The sequence below is a fragment of the Bactrocera neohumeralis genome, chromosome 6 (assembly GCF_024586455.1).
Source record: "Bactrocera neohumeralis isolate Rockhampton chromosome 6, APGP_CSIRO_Bneo_wtdbg2-racon-allhic-juicebox.fasta_v2, whole genome shotgun sequence".
NCBI classification, from domain to species: domain Eukaryota; kingdom Metazoa; phylum Arthropoda; class Insecta; order Diptera; family Tephritidae; genus Bactrocera; species Bactrocera neohumeralis.
Window position 1 is genome coordinate 54,911,195 of NC_065923.1, and position 20,723 is coordinate 54,931,917.

At 36.8% G+C, this 20,723-nt stretch overlaps 1 protein-coding gene across 1 annotated transcript; it reads right to left on the bottom strand.

The window, feature by feature from the left end:
• Positions 1–5,572: 5,572 nt before the first annotated feature.
• On the bottom strand, positions 5,573–19,023 carry LOC126762801 (uncharacterized). Its single transcript, XM_050479846.1, has 6 exons — positions 18,597–19,023; positions 18,377–18,519; positions 14,996–18,312; positions 9,365–9,567; positions 9,138–9,304; positions 5,573–9,081 (listed from the first exon to the last, which is right to left on the bottom strand). The coding sequence occupies exons 1-6, from the start codon at positions 18,706–18,708 to the stop codon at positions 5,734–5,736; spliced, it is 7,290 nt and encodes a 2,429-aa protein (XP_050335803.1). The 5' UTR covers positions 18,709–19,023; the 3' UTR covers positions 5,573–5,733.
• Between the last annotated feature and the right edge of the window lie 1,700 nt (positions 19,024–20,723).

Below are 20,723 nucleotides of genomic sequence, written 5' to 3' on the forward strand. Positions count from 1 at the left end.
GTTACAATCTAGTATTCGTATGAATGTACTTTTTGAGTAAAATTAAATTTTGAAACGTTTTGCTCCTCTTCAATCATTGGAGTTTTATCCACTACGCACAAAAACGGTATTTATAATAAATATGTAAGACTTTCTAACCGAGTATAGGCATCGTAGTTTGCGTCAGTTTAAAGTTAAAATGCGTTCTTGATAACTACCAACAGCAAGGAAACGGAGAGTTTGTAGTATTCTCCTTCATATTATTTAGATAAAAGATTCCGTTTTTAAACGAAAATAGTTTATAAATCTGCAGCAAACCTTGGTGTTAGGGGTGATCACGAATATTTTTCTTATGCGTAGCACATCAGTTTTAGCCTCAACATTTTTTTCATCGCCATATAAATCAAAACAAACGTTCATTTAATATTAATCCATCCTTTCGTAAGCAAATCATTTTACAATTTTCATCTGTTTAAATACCTGTCAAATCTTAACTTTTTAGATTGGTAATGAAACTTCAACAAAAAATAGTTGAAATTCTCAATACCAAAAAAAAAGTTTGGTTAATCTGAAATTGTGTTACTTCAACTTGCCTAGGGCGGACGTGTGGAAAATTTCAGACGGACAAACTCAGCACCTCGCGCTGCTCATTTACATACGTCTATACCTTCTACTTTATAGGATCTCCGACGCTTCCTATGATCTATGAGAAATTATAACAAATTTGATTGTAAACTATTTCCGGATGTTGAATTTTCAATCAACGTATTTTAATATAAGATTTGCAACATCTGAAAATATCTCTCCGTCTTCGAGCTTTGCAAATTGCGAGAGTAAAAATTGTTCGGTTATTATTTATTCTTAAAAATAGAATTCGAAATATTTCTTTTGCGAATTTGCTACGGACTAAAATCAAAAACAACTTGTTCATTGAAAATAAAAGGAAGAGCACATATAGTAATTATAGTATATAAAATATGTTAACAAGTTGGCCAATAAGTTTAGAAAATAAATGTGCTAGAATATTGCAATACTCGTAATAACGCTTACGAATTAAGTGTAATGAAGTGGAAATTCGTTTTTGCTCGCCAGACAAAAACTCATTATTTTAGCAAACTCTTGAAAATAATGAAAATTTTGCTTGGTTGATATACATGCACCACACGCCATTCATCAGCTATGTATGTATGTCAGGTCGTCTATCTACCTACAAAGCACGAGTATAAGAACAACTCCACTGTTAAGGCTCACAATGAGAAGAATGGCGTGAAATGATGTTGCCATAGAAGGGCCTCAAGCGTTTTGTCTGCCTTGCACAGTGGGCAGAATTTGCACACATTTAGTTACTTTGTTACACTTGTGCAGCATGGCACAGTGCAAAATTCATTCTCTCAAACAGAAGACGTATACATTATTAACACTTTTGGTGATAACTAATACATTTCTTCTTAATTAAGCTGTCAGTAGGGTATTTTTTTTTCAAAAAAAAAATGTTTGCATTTTCTGTTCCCTATACCCTTAGAAATAATGTAGAAACCCACTTTACCATTGGAAGGTTTCGAAAAAGGCCCAAAAATAATAATACCGCTGGACGTTCGGAGCGCTCAGAGTGCACACCTCAAACTTTAAACGCGTTTTTCTCAAACACACACTTTTTTAAACTGGCGGACATGATTCCGGTCGAACTACTCAACCGATTTGCATAATTTTCTCTTTTTAAATGTTCACAAAACGCCTGGCTATCGTCCCTACTATACTCATAATTTTTTATAATTTATTGACAATGTTATGACAAAATGTATGTAAAAAAAACATGAGGAAAAATTAAAAATAAAGTTAATTATTTTTTTATTTATCAACATTTTTTCATGATTCTGGTAGGGACGATAACCATTCACGTACTTTTTAATAATAAATTGCGGTTTTGTGTTTCACGCAGCCATTTCTCCGACAGATGTCATCAAAAAATTCCAAAAAAAAATTTGTTTATACACTCCACGATATACTCGTACCTCATGATACGAAAAAAGTTCTATTGTAGAATACAAATTTCTATGGAAAATAATGTCAAAAAAACAGGCCGGTTTACCCTACTGGCCCCTTAAATAATTTGTATATTCTGAATTTCCAGATTCTCTGCTGAACTCTGATGTCTATATGGATATCAAACAAAAGAAAATTATTTGAATATATTGATAATCCACTTTAAAAGTATATTTAAAATGTCTGATGCCGTTTTTTCTTCGTTCAATAAATTAATTTAAAAATTGTGAAAAATCTCAGTTTTAATAAGTCTGAGTGCATTGTACCACTATTGATTGGATTTAAAAATCATTCTAGGAGCTTTCTTTACTAGGCGTACATACATACGTATATATGTATGTACAACTAAGTAGTACTGCGTCCCATAGTTGACAAGTCAATGTCGTTGCGATATTGGAAGCTTTGAAATTGAATTGAATAAATAGAAGCCAAACCACTAAGCAAAAAATCATAATTACAGCGTGTCCATGTTTAATAGCGGTTATTCAGATTCTTGGCTTCTTTTCAATACACCTAAAGACGAGCCTCTCATAGGTAAATTTCGTGCTCATTTTCCTACTTCCTGGATACGATGAAACCCATCTGATTTCTGAGCAAAGGGTACCGACCTTGTTGAGGTCCTATGATTCGGTGAGAGTTAATCAAGGTAAAAAATACTTGAATACGTAAATAAGGTAGATAAGCCAAGACTTTTGTTTCGTATGAATGAGGCGATTTTCGAGTAGTTTTTAATGTTATCTCTGTTAATATAATATGTTGATGAGATAGAGATGTATCTTACACCCATGTCGTCCCCCTCAAAGTAATGACCTTGGCCACAATTGTAACAACGTTCTTTCCAATCCCCAAAACAGTTGTTAAAGTCAATTTTCGGAATAGACTTCAATGCGGGTATGGATCATGTTAAACTCAATTGATTCAAAACGGTTTCCCCAGAGCAATCGGTTGAGTTTTCTGAATAGCCAGAAGTCACACGGAGCTAAATCAGGCAAATACGGTGGTTGCGACACGATATTGGTTTAAAATTAGCCGAAAAACTCACGAAGAATCAATAAAGTATTTGACGGTGCATTAGCGTGGTGCAAAAGCTAAGGGTTGTCGGCCCATAATTCCGACTTGTTTTTACGAATAGCTTTGCGCAAACGACGCATAACACTCAAATAGTGTGCCTTGTTTGACAGTTTGGCCGGTCGGAAGAAGTTTGGAGTGCACCACATCTCGATAATCGAAGAAAACTTTCAACATTACCTTGACTTTTTGACATGCTTTATTATGGTTTTCGGCATCGGCTCACCTTTGCACCGATATTCGGCCGATTGATCCTCTGTTTCCGGGTCGTAAGCATAGATCCAAGGCTCATCGCAGTCGATTTTCGAAAAAATGTAGTGATTTCGGAACCAATCGTGCTTTTTTTCAAAAAGGTTTTCACAGACCCTTCCGATATTCCAACGATAACATTAAAATCTCTGACTGTTAATCTTCGATTCTCAAGCACCAATTACTTTATTTTATTGACGTGTTGATCATCAGTTGATTATTTTGATGTGGCACTTGGCACAAATATCACTGACAGCCATACCAACTTAGAAACAAAATTCTTTCATTTTACCGTATTTAAATCGAAAGCTAATCTCGTCATCAAAGTAAAACTTCACCCGAATAGTGTCTTTAAGACATGCCCTCTCACGTGTAATAATTGTATTATAACTACAGAAGATTACGAATTTGTAGACCCCAACGTATGCTCTTTTACCAAAAATTAAATCAGGTCAATACTCTCCTTGCCCCAAAAACCCAATTGAAAGATTTTCAAACTTCCTTTTGACTCGTATACATCGGTCATGTGAGCTATCTTAGAGAAATTCAGATGGTTTCTCCTCCTGACAAAAGTGTGTGTCCTTGTGTCTAGAGTGGCTAAAATGGGTGAATTCTTCCCTTAGTCCTCTTATACCTAATATACAGATTTTCAAACATTCAAACATTATATCCTATACCATGATACCAGTTTTTCCATTAAATCTCACAAAGTGTAATATGATGTATTTTTCCCGTAAATCTCGGCATCACTCTCCTTATGTAATAAAATCCTATAGACTAGAGCAAGTTTTCAACTTTGTTGATTTGGAAGTTACTACGGACCTTAACCTTAACTTGTTCACCTTACGGTTGAACGTATCACCTAAAACTGATACCAGATTTTGCCATTAAATCTCGAAACTTGGCATGCGGGTTCCTTAGTACAAAAAAACCACGGGCCACTACCACGCCCACAAATTGCCATTCACCGAAAACCTATAAAGTGCCAAAAATATGCACTAAATTAAGATATAAAACTGTCATTTGGCACAGGGGATCGCAGCAGCAAGGGGCACCTGTGTATACAAAAATTTGAAAAAGGGGGCGTGGCTCCGCTTCCTAATACGTTTAATATGCATGTCTCCCAAACCACTAAAGCTACAACAACCAAATTCGCCCAGCACGAATGGTACAAGAACTTCTACTGATAATGTGAAATTGAATGAAAATTAAAATGGATGAAAACCCCGCTCACTCCCCATATTACGGTACTGTTCAAAACTACTAAAAGCGTGATGAATCAATAATTAAGTGCACCAGAAACGTAAAATTTTGTCGGAGGGATAGTATGACAATGCTTTATAGGGGCCGGGGTAAAAATTGTACGATGGGTGTGGCACCGCCCACTTTTTGGGGAAATCCCATAACTCGGGACACGTCCGACCGATTTCGACAAAATTTGGGAAGTGGCATTCTTTTCATATTCCTGTGCCACCCTGTGAAAATGAGTGAAATCGGACAATAAGCACGCCTACTTCTCATATAGCACAATTTTAAATTCCACCTGATACGTTCAGTTTCCAGTACACAAATGAATAAGCAATTAATATAATGGAATTTTTGCACAAATAATGCATTTAGTGTATGCCACCTTATGACCAGAAATTGTTCAAATCCAACCAAAACTGTTCAACACCCTAGGTACCGAATATATTGATCGAAAATATCGGTCAATGTGTGGGATATATAATTGATATTCAGGCATAATCCCTTTCTATCAATAGTTTGTCTGCATGTCAAAAATGGGTTGATCGGACTAATACTTCCCTTAGCCTCCATATACTTAATATAAAGAATTTCGAACGTCCGGTATACTGCATAAATCGGCCAATATGTGAGTTATCCCAATGAAAATAGGAGGGTGTGTTTTATTCATAACAGTGTATCTTTGTGCCTAAAATAGATAAATTCGAGCGAAAACTTGGCCTAGCCCCTATATGACTAATATCAGGATTTTCGAATATCCGGCTGAATTTACTCTATTTGATTGGTTTTACACTTTAAAGTATTTCCCTGGTTTTGATTCTTGCAAGTTGCAACAGTATAAAATGTTCGGTTGCATCCTAACTTAGCCCTTCCTTACTTGTTATTCTTGGTATCTGCACGGCGTTTATAATTAATAAGCTGGTTTGGAATTGCTTCGAAAAATATGCAGTAAAATTTAATAATGAAACTTTTTTCTGGGTTCTGAACATTTGTAACTAATATATTTATCAAATAAAAAACATTGCGAGGTGTGATTACTTATTTCAAAAACTGAAAATGGTTAAGGGCAACCATATAATTAATTTTTACACAGATTTGTTAAATAGTAAACAAGCGATATAAATATTCGCTGATAGTGACTCATATATTTCAGTAAAAGTCGTCAGCAACTATCTGTTTACTATGGAATATCTGTACATCCATTAAATGTGCATTAGGTAGGGATCCAATATTTTCCATACTCTCTATGGGGCGGTCTAACGGAAAGCCGAGTGGTAGGTGATCCAAGCTCGTGCTGCTCATGCCCATACCGCAAACGTCGTGGTCCATATCTAGTTGGTGCACTGTAGGCCGCCAATCAGTTGTCACTGGTGTGATGATGACCAGCATTTGCATTGGCAATCCTTCGACTCGGCCGCGTGGCAATAATAAGCGATGTGGAAAGCGACAACTCTGTCCTTGCACTTGGTCCAATGTAATATCCGCATCACCTTCGAGTGCTTGCATTACACTCTTGTAGATTTCGGTAAATGGGGTCGTATCTCGTGCAGTCCAGGTAATGTCGTGAGATTTACGCGTGATTACATTGCGTCCGCTGTGAAGGTCCGCTATGAAAGTATCCAATAAAATAAAGTTTTGGCGTTGGCGGTTTAATTGTGTTCCCAGTTCATTAGTGTCTGTCTTCGGCCCAAGAAGTATACGGACGACTACACGTTTATTAAGATTTGCGGTAACATCAACGTTGATGGTGAATGTTTGATGATTGAGACGTTGTTGACGTGCGACAACCATACGTTGCGAAAGACCTCTCAATTGGTTGGCTGACGTTGCGGCATTAATGAGGTCTACATCGTCAGTATCCACATATGTTCGTAACTTGTCAACACTCACGTCGTTGATGCTAACACCATTCGTTTGAAGCTCTTCTTTACTGTAGCTACCTAACTGTTGCTGACGTTGTAAATCAGCGATTTGAACAATACGACGAAGCAAGTGCAGTAAAATTGGATTTTCAGTGTCCATACTTATTTGATTTAGTGTTTGAAAGTTGGCGTTAATGTCCTCAGTTTGGAGTATAATTTCACTCAAGATATTCAAAAGATTCACACCTTGACCGATCGATCGCTTGCCCAATAGGATGTCACCGATCAATTGATCAATACCAACTGCATTACGAATATCGTTCCTTTGCTCATTTTCAACTCCACGAAGTATTTCTTTTTCAATTATCACTTGTAAACGACTTTCAACATCTCTAATACGGTTAAGTAGTATTCTGCTTCGACGAGAGTTAAGACGTATCCTGTTTAAGCGAAGGGCTAAGCGTTGATCTGGAGAATTTGAAAGTCGTTGATTGGTAAAGATATCTGCCGGAATTGTGTCATCCTGTATTTGAAGTATATCCTGAAAACCCAGTGAAATATGTTCCAAATTGATACGTGCCATTAACTGTTGAAGGTTGTGCAAAAGCAACTCTCCATCACGCTTTTGATTCCAATAATGGTCACGGTTTACAACAAGCAGGCTGCGAGGAGACCGGTATCGCCCCATACCAGATCCTTCAACTTCAATATCGTGCACATTACTGTCGTGTTGGGAGGTGGTATGAATAGGATCATTGTTCAGCCGCCTTCGATTCATGTCAATCCTCAGTTGGGCGCTTGGGTTTATTTCATTTTGTCCATTGACTTCCTGTTCAGAGTGAATACCGATATTTCCCATTCCGCGTGCAACAGTTGTCCAAATTCTTGGGTCCTCCACGATTCTATCTTTACTGATAACATCGTCTTTATTACTATGGATGAAGTTCAACCAGCTACGACCTATTCTTGCATAGACATTTTTCCATTCTTCCTGATTTCTGTCGACATTACGCCTTTCCTCCAATATAGATTCCTGTTTCTGGTTTTCTTTTTCCCACTGGTTCAATCCACGACTACCGACGTGCTCTAGACCTTTATTGCTGATATCAACATCTTGAACCTGATTATTTGTTTGTACATAATCATTTGTGTGACCAATGTTTAGCGGTGAAGAACTGTCCACAACTGAGTTGTCAACTACATGGTTTTTCCTTTGACGATGCATTGCCATTTGTCTGTTCCAGTCCATTGGCATATCCACACCTAAATCGATACGTTGGGCTAATCCACGATGTTCGGTATTAGCGGCATCATACCCACCAAAATGTTCGGCTTGAATTGAGATGTGACTGTTAATTTGGTTAACTCCTGATTGACCCCAACGGCCGTTCAAATCAATAGCCGTTTTAGGCTGTTCACCTCTGAAATACATCCGGTTGTTGACAGCAGCTTGTTGGCTGTTATGATTGATGTGTAATAAACGTTCATCATCAGCCGTGGTTGTTGGCAGCGGAATGCCAACTTGGTTATTGTGCCAGCCTACTTGAGGGGTTTCCTTAAAATAATCATTAAACGGATTTCGCAAATAAATAGTGTTACCACTATGCTTCCAATGAAGGTTCGATGAATCATCGTTGCCAATGTCAACTCGTCGCACGTTCTTTCCACTTTCGCTATTAATGAACCGATCAGAAGGATCATCATTGCTCAAGGTATTCCGATTCAAACCGGACCAAAGACGCCGACCAAAATAAATAAAACGATCTTTGTCTGTGTCTAAGTCTACTGCATGGATGCCTCTCATGTTCTGACCTCGTATTTGTTCTTCTTTGCGCCGAATTTCACTCTCCAACATCGACCCTACGTTTCTTTCTAAACTAACTCGTCCTAGCACTGGTCGATTTACGTCCACTCTCATCTGTTGCTCATTTTGCAGCTCTGACTCGTGTTCACTTAAGCACAAATCATTGATCAAAGAATGCAGGAATGATTGGAAGCCAACGTCATTTGTAAATAATCGAACGTCCCTCTCCTTGCGCAAAACATTAGAGGACAATGTTACCGGTAAGACTATGCGACCATCATCGCGCATGTTAATATGCGTAGCATCGTTTGCAGCTCCAACTTTACGCCCTTGTACTTCCATTCGCATTTCACGCCATGGCATCCACAGCTGTTCACGATCTAAAGTATTTATCGGATTAGTATTCCTATTCCACAACTTATTTAACCTAATTATTTCGAGTATTCTCGGGCGTTTAGTTTGTCTACTGTACGTACTGGAACTACTCAATTGATTGAAATTAATTTCTTTGGCTCGGCGGAGTATGTCCGCATCTAGATAAAGCTCTGGTAAAATTTCGTGTAAGCCTGGCACAACTAAGTTCTGAGTGTCATTTCGATCGCGTATAGCAAGCAACAATGAGTTCACTAGTAGAACGCCGTTAACGTGAACTCGGGCATATAGCAAATTCCGTTGTAGTGTATCCCAATCGCGTGAACGTACGAAGACGCGATAAAGCCCAATCATTTGACGAATATCATCGACATCGGCTATGGTATACATTTTATCCTCAGCCAACAAACGTTGGTTACGACTTAGTTCTATCACACGAGCCATTTCATCGTCGATGCCCTAAACAAAAAATACAAAATAAAAATTTTAAAGACTGGAAAATTATATGGAAATACCCCAATGTAACGAGTCTGGTCATCGACTAAATGTTCAGGTTGCAACTTTGACATCTGCAAGAGTTCTTCGTCGTTCACATTTGGTTCTTGCACGTGTTGAAGTATGTCCAATAGGAATTTCTGTCGCAAAAGATCTTCATGACTCATTTGAGAAATATGACGCTTGCCTAAATACGTTGAAATACATAAGTCCGATATTATGGAAAACGATTTGAAAAGTCCTTTACCGATATTTCCAACAGGTGGACCTCCTCTTCGGATGTCTACATTATCAATCACTGCGGCTGCTCCGAAGCTGATCAACCCGATCAGGGTAAAGATGAAAATCTTCATTTCACTGGTGCTGCTAAATTTGAGTGTTAAGGATTTAAACAAGTTAACTTCACTTTGAGATGTGTTGATTAAAGCAGTTAATCTGAGATCTTTTATACTAAATCAATTGGGTAATGTTTACCAGCCGCAGGCTTGGTGCATTTATCTTTCCGCCAAGTTGCAATTTTAAAGCGTAAACAATTCCAGCGGCTTTTTTTAATATTTTCGTTTCTGAATCTCATACTTCCTCAGACAATATGACAAATGTTAAAGGCATTGTCGATCGTAAATGATGTTATTTGTTAATGTGAAAGTTCTTATCTATGAACGCTATATGAAGCCCACATCAGGAATTATGCAATTTTCCTTCTTCTGTCGTCAGCTAAAGATCCCTATTCTGATATTTGCACAGAATATGTCTATTTCATCTGTATTTTAATTCTTCAATCATAAGTAATACTGAAATTGTAATAAAATAACTATATAATATTAAGAGCTATTATGCTACATAAATAACCATCTCTTTTTAAGAAAAAGATTTAAAGTCAGTAAAAAGATTTATATCATTTCTGGTGCACTCGTGGCCACGCAAAGCTTACCACTACACTCTCTTAAATTTTTTTTCGGACTTTTTCGTTCGTTCCGGATTTCTTTCGATTTGGTTTTTTTTATGTTTTTAGTAAGCATAAGTAAACTAAATCATAGTATCTTATTATAATTATAGTTTTTAATTTATTACGTTTAATGAGTAAAACACAAATTTGCTTTTCTGTGCTTATGCAAAAGCGGCCGATTTTATTGTTTTTAAAGTGATACACCTGCTAAACTTCGTGTTTCAACTAAAAAAAAAATAAAATAAAATATTACTTTCAAATATAGTGTAAACGAGGTTATATTAAAAAAATTAAATATATCATTTTTTCATCGCATGTCAGTCTCTTACATTTCGTGCTCATTTTGGAAAGCTCACTAGCTTTCAATTGATTTATCTATAGCTGAATGTGTTTTGCTTTTAATTTATAATATTTTTGATTAATAACCTGTTATTAACTTATTTCTAAATCAAAAGTTTCTATACCGTAAAAAGTACCGCTATAAAATGTAGTCAAATGTGCACAATGCTTCAAAATTTTGAGTGGTAAGGTTTGCGTGTCCACAAGTGTAAACTTATTTACGTACACATATGTACCTATATATGTATGTGTATAAAAATGTCAAAAAAAAAATAATTGCAATTAAAATGAAATTAATATTTTCAGCTAGGCTATTCCCCCACATCGTCTGATTGTATTTTGTTTATGAATAGATTTTGACAAGTGAACATTTGACCCTAAACTCGGGCATAGAATTCTCAAAGCATAGCTTCAATCAGAGATAAGATTTTTGCGAACTCTTCGGTAATAGGAATGTGTGTTTATGCGCACAACGTCAATGTACTTCAACTAGAGAATGTATATCGTCACCTGAAATGCAAAATAACGTAACAACATTTTCGGAAATTTACAATGGCATGAATGAAACACGAAATAAAATGGAACATGAGTGAAAAAAAATTGTAATATTGGTTAAAACTGGTTTATATCTGAGTGCAGAACTTGAAAATGTTGAACATATGTAATATTATGTATGCAATTTGAAGTAGTGAAGCGTAATCAATAAGACACTCAATTTCGAATTTTTTGAAGATACGTTATTTTGCATTTCAGGTGACGATATATAGAATATATTCTCTGCTTCAACAGCGGCATTTTTGTTATTCGCGAAACTGTTCCCAGCACATTTTCAACCGATGCCTAAAAGTATGCAATATTTATTGACGGCAATTGCAGAAAATGCTAGTGAATTCAACCAAATACCAAAATGTTTATAGTTCCGGTATCTCACAAGGCACTCAACCGACCGGAGCGAAATTCGCTGCTTCACATTCTCAAAATGCTGAAAGGGGTTCAAAATGATCCAGCAATTTGTTCCATTTCAAAATTATAATTCAGTTGAAGCTGGCTTTTCCATACGAAGGATGAAAAAAGGAATCAGGACGAAGTTATGAAAATAGCATTGTCGGCAACATTTTAAATAGAGTAGATTAATTATGAGCAACTTATCGAATACTTGAAAAGTGACCCACAGTCATTCAAAATAAAATACATACATATTTGCATTGAAATATTAGTCCAGAAAGTATTTGCTTACATCGATATATGGAACATACCTGTGTGTACATATGTATGTATGTGCAACATACGCGATTTAGTTTTATACACAGTTATTTTACTGCTTTCATTAGAAGAATTAACTTATATCTGTCATATCGGCTTATTTTCAGTCACGGTATATATCTGATAATATTCGAAATTATGCAAACATAAATATTTCTATAAATAATATATTTGTTTGCTTTCGTAAAAAAATGACTAAGACTTACAGAACAGTGAGACAGTGTGGGAGCGCCTTGTGTAAAAAAACATTCTTTAAACAGAAACATTGTTAACCGTCGTACAATATCAGTAATAACACGTAAGGAATGGCTATGTTCGGGTTTAGCCGAACAATTCAACTTGCCAAGATCAAAACCGTGGAAATATCTTCAGGTGCATATTGTTACAAGTTCTAAGGGGTCTAAGGCAAGTTTTCACCCGATTTTATTCATTTAACACAAAGATACACCGTTATTAGAAAAACATACTCTTCACATTTTGTTAAAATAACTCACACATTTGCCAATATATGCGGTATAAAGTGAAATGGAAGTTCGAAAATCTTTCTATTAGATATACGATGGCAGCTAAAGAAATTATTGATCCAATTCAATCAGAATCCTTTCCGAATTTCCTCACAGACTAAACGATATTTTCAATAAAAAATTCGCAATTCGAACTTTGATTTCCATATTCAGTATCTGGGAACTTGAACAGTTTGGTCCGTTTGAACAAATTTTGGGTTCTACTTTAAAGGGTTAGGGGTAGTCAGAGGCACGAAAAAATGTGAATTTTCAGTATTTTTTTTGCTATTAAATCGTGTTGTTTTACTAAAGTAGTAATATGGCGTTATTATAGAATGTGTTGACTTGAAGTCACGAAAATTTCAAAACAAAAATTTAATTTCCAAAGTTATAGTTGTTGTTGACAAAAAAAATTAGTTTTATAAGTAGGTAAACTCGGGCCTGATAGAAGGATTTTTTTTTTTTTTTTCAAAATTTACAAAATGGCGGCCTCAGGAAATTTTTGGGAAAAAATGGTCTTAAAAAATCGAAATTTGAAAAAATCCTTCGATCAGGCTCGAGGTTATTATATATTCTAAAAGCTGTATAAATTTCATTAAAATCTTCTGACCGGTTTTCGAGTTACAGTTGTCATCAGTTCAAAAAACATAGTTTGAGAAAAACGCGCTTAAAGTTTCACACCAGCGCTTTGATGTGCCCGAGCTCTCTTTGTTATTTGTCGAATAACACAAAACCTAATTATCGGATAAACGTGAAATTTTCGGAAAATATTTTTAAGATATTACGCTTAACGAAAATGTAAAAAAAAATTAATTTTTTGAAAATTCTGACTACCCCTAACCCCCTAAGCAAGTTTTATGCTCATATATTGATTGGTGCTTCATTTGCATTTTGAAAAGTGAAAGAACCAGATAGGATTTAAAATTGGGTTATATTAGAAGTAGGCGTGATTGTAGTTCGATTTCGTTTGTTTTCCTACTGGAGTATAGGCATGCCACGGTAACATTATATACTAAATTCGATCGATATCGATCGAGTAGATCCTGATATATAGATTTTCACCTAAATAGGGGCGGTGCCACGAACATCACTCATTTTTGACCCCGGCTCCTATAAAGTACTCTTGTACAATCCCAGGTGCAAAATTTAATGATGCCTCTGACATATTTATTTGCTTATTTATCGCCCTTTTAGTAGTTTTTAACAGAACCGTTACATAGGGAGTGGGTGATTTAATTAATTTTTATAATGTCAGTTGGGGTGATTCAGTGATTTGGTTTATGTACTCTAAGTCGTTTAGGAGATATGTAGATTTAAACATTTAGAGTGCGTGGCCCCTTGCTACTGTAATTCCCCGTGCAAAAATTATTTTTATACTTTTATTTTTACTATATCTTATAAGAAATTCTACCGAAAATGTGAAAATGGACGAAATCGGCAATAACCACGCCTAATTTCCATATAGCAGAATTTTAATTTACACTTGATTCATTCCGTTTCCAGTACATAAATCAAGAAGCAATTAATATAACGGGATAAAACTTTTTAGTGTGTGCCACCTCATGATCAAAAATTGCTGAAATCCAATAAAAACTCTTCAAGCCCCCATAAGTACCGAATATTTGGTCCCCGTATTTAGTATTATGGGTAAGTTGACTTCTGATGTAAAATGTCGGTCAATGTGTGATATATATAACTCAAATTAAGGGATAATGATGGGTTGAATCGATCCAATACTTCCCTTAGCCCCCATATACCTAATATAAATATTTTCGAACTTTATGCTGCATATGTATATCGGCCAATATGTTAGTTATCGCAATGAAAATAAGAGAGCATGTTTTATTCATAACAGTGTATATTTGTGCCTAAAATAGATAAATTTGAGCGAACTTGACCTAGCTCCTAAATAACTAATATCAGGTTTGGGAACATCCGGCTGACTTTTCTCTATATGATTGGTTTTACACCTTAAAGTATTTCCCTCGTTTTGATTCTTTCATGTTGCAACAGTTAAATATTAAAAACTTTTAATATTAAATTAAACTATATATGTGACCTGGTCTACGGAAAGGGGGCTTAGGTGTCAAAAAAAGGAGAACAATTAATGAGATAACGAGAAACTGACGATTATTTTTAACAGCTTTTCCCAGAAAACTAGTTTTCGCACGTTAGCTCCCTTTTCGTAGACCAGGTCACATATATTTTTTCTTAATCTAGAGAACTTCCTCTAACCGCACATAATCATTTTAACCCCGAATCAGGTGATGCTGTAATTAAATTTACCCCCAAATTTAACCAAATTTCGTGCTTAATATTATATTAATATTCCTAGGTTACGGCGAAATCTGGATACATGCTCGCTCACTTTGCATGTAACGAAATTCTTAAATTCATCAAATTCTTCCACTTATCAGTCAAGTGTCGAAATTAGACCATAATTGTTCAACATTCCAAAAACCGCCTTTGATTCTTGAACACTCCCAGAATATAAAATGCTGGTTCTACCCGCACTTAACCATAAATTACTCATTTAAATAAATTTTAATGAATATTTGAACAAAATTAATTAATATTTTAATATTTTCTATAAGGTTTCTAAATTTTCCAATAATGCTCATACAAGGATAAACGCTGGCGTATTTCTTTCTGTCTTTAAAAGCTTTATTTATCGAATAAAAAATATTTTACATATCAGTATTAACGAAAAGAAATTGTGTTTTTAGCAGAAATACAATACAAAATTCAAAGTGTGAGAGTAATCAAAGTGAAAACCTGTTCATATAAGTGTTACAGCTTCGGCAAATGCAACTAGCAGTGAGTATCTCAAGCACTGCGGCGACTGTCATATTGGATAACAGTTTCGACCAACTGAATGTTGGGCACATCCAAACGTTGTCCATCAACAATTTGCCTATCCAGCGGGTAATTCAGCGGCAATTGGTCCACGCCGATAGCAGCGATTCCCAAACCACTGATTTGCCGTGCTTCAACATGTAACAACTCCTCTTGCTGGTTTAATGGGGTCACTGCAACCATAATCTGTACAGGCAAACCTCCATTAGCAGAGCCACGTGGTAATACAAGATTTCTTGGGAGCTGGCGAGTAACACCCGATTGTACATTGATTTGTCCAGTCATTATCTGACGGTAGATTTGGCTAATAGTGGAGACTTCCCTGTTGTATCCATTGAATTGGCGTGAATTGCGTTCGATATTGTTAACACCTGCCTGCAATTGTTGTACATAAGCATCGATGAGAATGAAGTTATTGCGATTTTGTGCCAAAGATACACGGCGTCCAGTATTATCGATTTGAGGTGCGAGCAATATACGTATGGCAACTTCTTGTTGATGTTGAGATTCAATACCCAAAGAGATGGTGAATGGTTGATAATTTAAACGCTGTTGGCGAGCCACCACTTTTTGGCCAAGTTGTTGCAGATTGTTGGCGTTCGATTGCAAAAGCTGCTGATCGATCATATTGACAAGATCCACGTCCGCAACCTCAGTATAGGTGACCAAAGGATCGATTTGAACATTTTGAACTTTAATGTCACCATTGCCGCTCAGTTGGCTGCTGGTGTATGGTTGCAATTTCTGACGGTAATCATCGATCAGTTGGGCCAATGATAAAATGGTTTGTTGAGTTACTGGACTGCGTAAAGAGCCGAACAATAAAACAAGTGGAGTCACCTCATTCACTTGACCAACTTGATTTCCAACAATGCGTTGTATTTGTTGTTGCAGTTCTTGTAAAGTACGCTTCACAGCGATCGATAGTTGTTGTTGCTCGAGTACAATTCTACCACCAATAACATCTGCGACAACATATAGCGCCCGTTCGCTTCCTTCGCTAATACCAGCCTCTTCCCGAATTTGTTCAACGAGTGCACGGATTTGTTGAATTATTTGATCTACTTCCTGCTGCACAAGCTGAATATCTTGTTGCTGGGAAATACTTCCTTCAAGGGTTTCCACAATGCGCTGAATGTTCAATCTGGCAGCCAATTCTTGTATACTTTGCAAAAGTATTTCACCGCGTCGAGCATAACTTAACTGCTGAGTGGTCTCAATACTACGAATAATACCCTCACGATATTGTTCGGCATTGCGATAACTAACTCGTTTACCTTCATCGCTGCGATAACGTTTGCCACTTTGCCCACGATTGTGTGTGTCACGAACTACACGATCAATCACCACTTGGTCATCTCCAACATTGGCGTTAACCACTTCTTGCGGTCCATAGGGGAGCACACGATAGGTCTGCTGCTGTTGTTGACCTTGATATTGGTCTTGTTGTTGAATTCTTGGTTCATATTGGTATTCGTAGTTTTTGTAATAATATTGTTGGCTACCGTATGGATTATAATAAGTCGAGCTATATACTGGATAATTGTAACTGTACCTTGCTCCTTGATTTGGTTGACCGCCATAATAATATTGCTGATCTGCGTAACCATATTGAGATCCCTGATACTGCTGACGACCATATGGTATACCATAGTACGAACCGTATTGAGATCCTTTCTGCTGTTCGCCATATGAGTTGTATCCATACTGAGATCCTTGATTTTGTTGACCATATGAGTTGTAACCATATTGGGATCCCTGATTCTGTTGACGACCATAGGAGTATTCATTGTCTTTGTATCCATACTGAGATCCTTGATTTTGTTGACCGTATGATTTGTAACCATATTGGGATCCCTGATTCTGTTGACGACCATAGGAGTATTCATTGTCTTTGTATCCATACTGAGATCCTTGATTTTGTTGACCATATGAGTTGTAACCATATTGGGATCCCTGATTCTGTTGACGACCATAGGAGTATTCATTGTCTTTGTATCCATACTGCGATCCTTGATTTTGTTGACCATATGAGTTGTAACCATATTGGGATCCCTGATTCTGTTGGCGACCGTAGGAGTATTCGTTGTCTTTGTATCCATACTGAGATCCTTGATTTTGTTGACCATATGAGTTGTAACCATATTGGGATCCCTGATTCTGTTGACGACCATAGGAGTATTCATTGTCTTTGTATGCCTGATTCTGTTGATCATATTGAGATCCCTGATTCTGTTGACGAGCATAGTAGTATTCTTTTCCTTTGTAGCCATACAGAGGTCCCTGTTTCTGTTGACGCCCGTAGGAATAATCATTTTCCTTGTAATTATATTGACCTGCTTGGTTTTGTTGACGATCGTAAGAATATTCCGGACCTGTGTAACCATATTGCGTTGTTTGATATTGTTGACGAGCATATTCTTGGTCGTTGTAACCGTATTGGTTTTGCTGACTGTAGAAAGGATTTACATATGCTGAATATCCACCGTTATCCACACGACGACGACGTCCAACAAACAATAGACGTGGACTGCCTACATCAACTTGGGGTAATCCATTAGAACCGATTGCATTTTGCTGACCTCCCTCTATACTTTCAGTAACAGCTTGCACCAGCTGATCATTAACAATATGGTTCCACGCAACGTTCAGATCAACATCGTTTGTTAAATCAGTTCCGTCTCTTCCCTCTACCGGCACAACAATTTTTTCTTGTATATAACTGCCTTCTACAACGTATTCACCACCGTTTTCTTTACCGTTAACTGTACGTCCTTCAGGAGCAATTCCAAACCGGCCGAAACCATACCTCTGTGCGCTATATCTCTGTTGCAATGGATTGTAGTTACCGTAGTTGCCTAATTGAAACAATGAACCAATTCGGCGCAGACCGAAGATGTCGAATATACTTGATTTTATATTCGCCCGTGCTTCTTGTGAAATCAAACCACTATAATCAACATTTTGCGCGTAGTTGAGTACATAGTTGTCATAATATAACTGTGGTAATATCTCATTCATTGGTGGTAACACCAGATCCTGAGTATCTGGACGGTCACGTATTGCCAGCGAGAGGGCATCCACGAACATAACTGCGTTGAAATAAAGACGCGCATAGACAACATTTCTTTGGAAAACGTTGAAGTCACGAGCGAGCACTAAGAAACGTTGAAGTCCAACTAATTGGCGTATATTTGAGATATCTACTGGGTTGTAGACGCCATTACGACCGATAACCTCCCGATTTTCGGCCTGTTGTAAGAACTGCTGTAAAATTTCATCGTTTGGCTAAATAAAAAAAAAAATATTAACCTGATGCATTCTGAAAATCAGAAGTCAGTTAGAAGCTCACCAACAAATACATATTGGGATCCGTAACAAGTTCCTGACCCAGTTGGACGAGCTGATTGTTAACCAAGGGCTTCTGTACTTGGAGTAGTACATCGAGCAGAAATTCTTGATGCTGACGCTGATCCGCGCCCGCAGAAGTATAACCTTGATCCGGGTACACAGATAATAAAATATTATATTAACCAAATCTTTCGAAAGTGAATTCGCCTTGAGTGACTCACCCTTTTGTCCAGTGCGTACATTGTTTAGGTGTAAGAGTTTCTGCGCCAAACCGTAGTGTCCTGCTGTGGCGCAGCAGACAAGGCAGCTTAATAGAAGTACGAAGGTCCTCATGTCGAAGATTAACAAATACTCTCGCCAAGTAGTTGAATGGAAATGTATCCGCTGGGCTCTACCAATCAATGTCGGTAGACAACTGTATTAGACTCCAGCCCAGTATCGGCTTATATAGCGACAGGCCACGCTTTATCAATGGCTTGGTCCATTTCATTATCTCAATACAGTAAACTTGCGATACTTTTTTGGTAATTAATGCCATTGTTTTCGTTTCGTTTAACCCTCAAATTACTTACAAGTGCAAATCAATGAACTTTTTACAGGCGGTCGGTCTTATCGCCATGAAACGAAATGCATTTGTCCAATTCACCGTTGTTGGTATGCATGTATGTTTGCAGCTTTGCACATATGAAGGTGACTTATCACCAAGAGACATATGTATGTACATATATATAACCTGTGAAGACGTGCGTGACTGACGTCCTTTATGGTTCATATTAACATTAAGACTCACTTGCTATTTTTGAATTGTAACTTGTGTATGAGAGATGTCGCATCATCTGTTTGCACTGGAGTATTAATAAAGCGGTCTTTGACTTCCCAGATGCTTAGCAACTGTTGATTTCGAACCTGCACTTTGAACATGTAATTAACAATAAGTTGAAGTTGTGGGGACAGAACTCGATGACAGGAAGTGAAGAGAAGTTGACCAAGGAAGATTTGTTCCTTGGTGGCACTTTGAGGCCCGAAGTTCTTCTGTTCTGCTGCGTATTAGATCTCTTGATTAAAAATAAATATCCAGAAAAATTTATCAATGCAAGTGGTTTTATACAAATCCTCTGTTTGTTTTCAAAATCTGACCTTCGGTTTAGTATTACATTTTATTAGTAAATATGTAATTTTTAATTTTTTATTTATTCACTAAGCATATAATGGCTATTTGTCCATCCATCCTTCCGCTTAACAGTATATTACAAGTACATATGTATATAAAGTCTAATGTTTTAAATAAAAATAGGTCGTTAATTTATTAATAAAAACTGTTTGCAATTTTTTAGCTGATGAATTGAAGACCTAGTTCAAGAAATATGTACGTAGAAAATATTTATTTGGAGTAGATGACAGTACCATATCCATGCACAAATCGTTGCTTTGTTATAAAGCACGTACTTATAATCTATATTAATTACTCTTAACCATACAGATTTGCCTTAAATTTAGTTTTAATCAGCCGATTTAGTATGTAACCTTGAGCATAACTACTGAAGTATACATACATATGTTATGTTTTACGAATGAGATACATGATGCTTTTTGGTGTTCAAAACTTTAAAGCGTTTTCTCCATAACTACCGTTTGAAAAGTCGGTGCGCTTCATAACATTAAACCTACTGCCGTGATCGTTTTCCAATTCTTAACATTATTTCTGTACTTAATTGACGAGGTATCCCCCAAGAGTTATTTTCAATTTGGTTAATTATTTTTCTTTTACAATAACAAATTAGCCGACTTTCTTACAAAGAAATGCGTTTTCCCTTCAAACTTTTCCAAAATATGAAATACCCACTTCTCTCCCGCCGTTACTACTGTATTCTACTTTCCCTGAAACATTTTTATACTCTCGCAACAATGTTGCTAACGAGAGTATTATAGTTTTGTTCACATAAAGGTTGTTTGTAAGTCCTAAAACTAAAAGAGTCAGATATAGGGTTATATATACCAAAGTGACGAGTAGAGTCGAAATCCGGATGTCTGTCTGTCCGCCCGTCCGTCTGTCCGTCCGTGCAAGCTGTAACTTGAGTAAAAATTGAGATATCATGATGAAACTTGGTACACGTATTCCTTGGCTCCATAAGAAGGTTAAGTTCGAAGATGGGCAAAATCGGCCCACTGCCACGCCCACAAAATGGCGGAAACTGAAAACCTATAAAGTGTCATAACTAAGCCATAAATGAAGATATTAAAGTGAAATTTGGCACAAAGGGTGGCATTAAGGAGGGGCATATTTGGACGTAACTTTTTTGAAAAGTGGGCGTGGCCCCGCCCCCTACTAAGTTTTTTGTACGTATCTC